The 4,568-nt window shown below is 33.1% G+C and overlaps 1 protein-coding gene across 1 annotated transcript; it reads right to left on the bottom strand.

The window, feature by feature from the left end:
* Positions 1-237: 237 nt before the first annotated feature.
* LOC100652107 (integrator complex subunit 7) lies at positions 238-4,356 on the bottom strand. The gene is made up of 13 exons (XM_003393992.4): positions 4,052-4,356; positions 3,657-3,976; positions 3,347-3,571; positions 3,028-3,277; positions 2,885-2,958; positions 2,649-2,794; positions 2,201-2,546; positions 1,875-2,134; positions 1,606-1,806; positions 1,437-1,530; positions 1,261-1,364; positions 686-1,181; positions 238-598 (listed from the first exon to the last, which is right to left on the bottom strand). Exons 1-13 carry the CDS (start codon positions 4,140-4,142, stop codon positions 320-322), a joined length of 2,886 nt encoding a protein of 961 aa, XP_003394040.1. The 5' UTR covers positions 4,143-4,356; the 3' UTR covers positions 238-319.
* Positions 4,357-4,568: the final 212 nt, after the last annotated feature.

Here is a 4,568-nt window from a genome sequence, read left to right as displayed (position 1 = left end):
TCCCTTTCATGGGCTTTCTCACGGCGCGTCCACTCGTACATCGACTATCGCTGCTCCTCTACTCGATCCTTTACCTCTCATCGAATCGTAGCTTTTGCAACTTTGTACTTTATTACTTGATATAATTATTTTTTATCTAACTCAACGTCATGTGTACTACAAAAATAAATCCAATCTTTACAAAAAATAAGACATTTTTTTTATAAGGGGATAATTAAAAATAAAACACTATGATAATTTTGATTAAAGTAAAACAATTTTTTATTCTACGTGCTGTGTATGCACAATGTTATATAATAAAAAATACACGATCACATTGTTATGGTAACTTTCTTTTAGCTGGCTCTTCGTGTACCCTGACTTGAAGCGTGGAACGCGGTCCGCATTTCCACACATTGCCATCCTTGTCAAGTATACTCGCGCTTGCCGTAACTTGATATTGTCCACCGCTAGTGTTTACGTTATTGTTGACATTAGTGGTATTACTTACACACGCTGTTGTAGTTGTACCCGGACTTCCTAATGAAAGTAAGAATTCACAAGCGAAGAAATCGCGATGTGGCGTAACCGTTTGCTGTAGTTCGTTGGTATTGGAATCCTGCCAGTAAACATTATTTTTATGGACTCGGTATCAATATAGATATGTACAAAAAAAATTTACCCTAACGAATATATTTATTCATACCTTCTGATCCGAATTAATCTTAGATGGAGGCGAAGTAGAAATAGAAATACAAACAGCAGCAACAGAACGATAAAGAGAAGCGCGTCGACCATGTCGTAACACTCCTTCAACTTTTAACGCTAATTGACTTCCTTGAGGAACGGATACTGGTTCACCAAGAACACGTGGTTGCGGTGAGACAGATAACTTGACACTAGTTGCTTGCAAAGCTTGAAAATAATATCGAGGTATAGGTAATCTCATTTTTGTTCCAGCTAATAACATCACCTGTGAGACTAAGCAGTTTATTCTCGAATGACTAAGTGCAGCTGCCTTATTTTCACCTATATAGCTTGGCGCTAAACGACGTAACTCGGTGCAACAACGAGCCAGTTGACGCATTTCTACGGTATCGCCAAAATTAAAATTGACTTCGTTTTGTTGATACGTTTGAATTCCTGTACCGCCGCAAACACGCTCGACGCTGTTCGCTAACAAACGACAAATTTCTTGTAATCTGTATATGGTAAGTCAAGTCAAAAACCATACTAAAGTTAACTATAAATTAGAAATCAAATACGTATTGAAAAGGATACGCCCGTATGTTTATTAATGATCCAGGATCAGCATCAAAAGCTGATTGATAAAGTTTCTGGTAGTTCTCCGCACAGTTTTTAAGTTCTTGAGCTGATTTCCTCAACTTTTAAATATACATCATTTTGTAAGTATTATATTCAAAATGGGACTGAAAATGTAAGATAGAATAAAGTACCTGATTAGTAACACGTCCATATCGCTGTAGATCATCTTTTGTAGTTAAAACTACTGTACATGTAATAGCAGGTGGTGGAGCTGTGCAAAGAGATCTAAAACATATTTATAATTATGTAATTTTTAAAAATTAGGAGTAACAGTAATTTTATGATATTTATTCAAAGCACCTGCATGAATGTAAAAGTTGCACAATGGCTTGAAGAAATTCACACCGTAATTTCGAATATTCGCTAGCAAATTGTAAACTTCGTAATGGCGTACTAGCAGCTTTTAATGAAGCGCATGCACTCGCGTAACGTGCAATAGCTTTGTTTAACTTTCCCACGGTATGAATTCTTTCTCTGCCCTCTATCTCTCCGGTTTTTTCACTGTAATGATTTAAGGAATAGGAATATACTTCCATAAAATGAGTTATAGACAACAAATAGAAACTAACATGAGAAAACTTTCAGCTTTTGTAACTAATTCCAAACCACATAACCAAAAGTGTAATTGTTCAGACGCAACTGTTTCCTTTAAACTCCTAAATATTTGAGTTGCTATCGTATGATGACCATATCTTGCGGCACTACGTGCAATTCGATATTTGGCCCAACCGTCTACATTTTTAATAACCTCCTCTACTGCTTCCAAACATTCTGAATTCCATTCATATCCTCCCGTTATCATTTGAAAAAGTAGCGTACATAACATTACCTTTGAGAAAATTTATTTCATTTACCTTTTATAAAGTATGCATATATATATTTCGTTTAACTTTACCTTCGTATGTATATGCACAGTTTGTTCAAGTTTTATTAATATATCTGGTAAAAGTGGAAGTAATGTATTTTCACCTAAACTTCCAATAGCACCTAATGCTTCGCATAAAGCAAGTGCTTGTTTCTCACTTTGTCCACCTTCTGCATGAGTATTGAAAAGTGTACTACCTATAGCATCGACAAATATTGAACAATGGCTAGGTTGAGCTTGACATAGTTTTACTGTCGAACGTAAACAAGCTTTCAACTGATATAAATACTTGTCATCCAATGCTAATAGTACAATCAAAGATTCCAGACAAGATACAACATCTTGTATACCATAAGCTGGCAAATTTTCTTCATAGCTATGAGTAAAAAGTTAAGATTTTGGTTAAAAATTTAGTTATACATAATTCAAGCTATTCTATATTCTAACATCACAAATAAAAAAGTTATTAATTACATACCAATAACATGCAACTCTAGCTAAAATAGTAATTGCTTTCACTGCAATGAAAGGATCAGGAGAATAGCAAGCATTTACACATAATGATAGCAGGGGATTTCCTTCTTCCCTGTTTGCATCACATGTTACTGCACTCTGACTAAGTACCTAAATTAAATAATATCAAAAGTTTATTTGTAAATCATAATATTTCACAAATTTTCTTCCTTCATTACTATTTTATGAGTAAGTAATAACCTCGATTACGTCTAACGTTCGTATAAGAAGGTCTTTATTCCCAGCACCATCTTGTAGAAGTGTTGTAGTACTTTCTAAAATATAAAATTCATTAAATACCTATTTTTATTTATCACATAAAATTATCTATTTATTATATTTACCTATCAAATTATTAAGTGCGCCCTGTGGCCATAAATGTGCTCCTCTTCTTGCTAACGAATGCAGTAGATGTAAAGCATGGCGTTTGATAGTCAATCTTGGATCATCTTGCAGGTAACGTAATAAAAGAGCAACTTGTTGTGGAACATCAATTAATGTTGCAGAAGCTAGTGTACTTAAAGCGCTTAATGTGACTCTCACAAATTCAACGGCTGGATAGCTACCAAGAAGTTCCATACAAAGCTCATTTACCTTTAACAAATTTATTATTAAAAAAATATTTGAATTCTATTTAAAAGTTTAAAGTTTATATTTACATACCATTGAAGCTGTGAAAGTATCATGATGCATATACTGTAAAATAGGTATAAGTTGTAATTTCATTGATGCTGGGGTTGCTTGACCTCTAATCATATCAGATATTTTGCTACACATGGAAACAGCAAATAATTTTGATTGTGCAGCAAACATTTGGGCAGCATATATTGCTGCTCCAACTTCAACTGAATCATGAGAATCTAATGATCTTCTTATACTATGATGAACCTTATAAATTAAATAATGTTTCAGCTTTAAAGTTTGTACGTATCATAAGATACAAATTAAGGTATAAAAGTTAATAAAACCATACTTGTTGTCTTTCTGGTATAATACCAGCCACACTGCCTAATGTTCGCAGAGTCAAAGCTCTAGCAACAGGATCATTAGAATGTATAACACTATAAATACGTCTCACAAATTCATCAACATTTAAAATTTTATCTAAATGCTTCTCACTTTGCTGGCATACTCTAAGGACCCAAACACGTAAAAAATTACTGCCAGTACGAAAAACTTCTGCCAATTTTAATAAAGAAGAATTTATTAATATAGGAAAAGGATATTTCTCAAATAATCGAGGAAATCGCACTATGGCTTCACATTGTTCGCCAATCTTTGTTGATCGTAAACCTAAAAAATATCTTTTACTACAATAAGAACTGTAGATAAATTGATTCGAGGTTAACTTGAAGACTATAAACATACCTTTATCTAATTCTATAAGTGCGGTATTTGCATCTTGTTCTGGTTCACCAAGTCCTGTATCATTAAACGCGTTCATTCGCATACCAATCATTATTTTCAAGGTATAAAATTCAGTGAATAAGAAAGAATTAAATGAAACGTTTTCATTGAGGATCAACAAATCTAGAGTGCCTGTATATAACGCCAAATTCAGCGTATTTGGAGTACACGTGCTTATGTCTAATCTATACGTATATTATACGTAGAAAGCAAAACCATATCTTTGGATGAAAGATTACAATCAATAAAATTTAAAGAAATTCGGTTAGCATAATCGGCTATCGTATACTGTTTTAACAAGTTGCATTTTCTGTGATAAAAAGGTATACAAATATTTTTTATTATCACTAATGTCATGAAGTTTATATTATTAATATTATTAATAAAAGTTAATTACGTATATCGCATATGTTTATTAAATCCGTACGAATCAATTTAAATAATTGAGAGTCACTGGTATGATACATCGAACGATTAT

This window comes from Bombus terrestris, chromosome 2 (assembly GCF_910591885.1).
Source record: "Bombus terrestris chromosome 2, iyBomTerr1.2, whole genome shotgun sequence".
In the NCBI taxonomy this organism is placed as follows: domain Eukaryota; kingdom Metazoa; phylum Arthropoda; class Insecta; order Hymenoptera; family Apidae; genus Bombus; species Bombus terrestris.
Note: the sequence above shows the minus strand (reverse complement) of the source record. Positions and strands in the feature narration are given on the sequence as shown.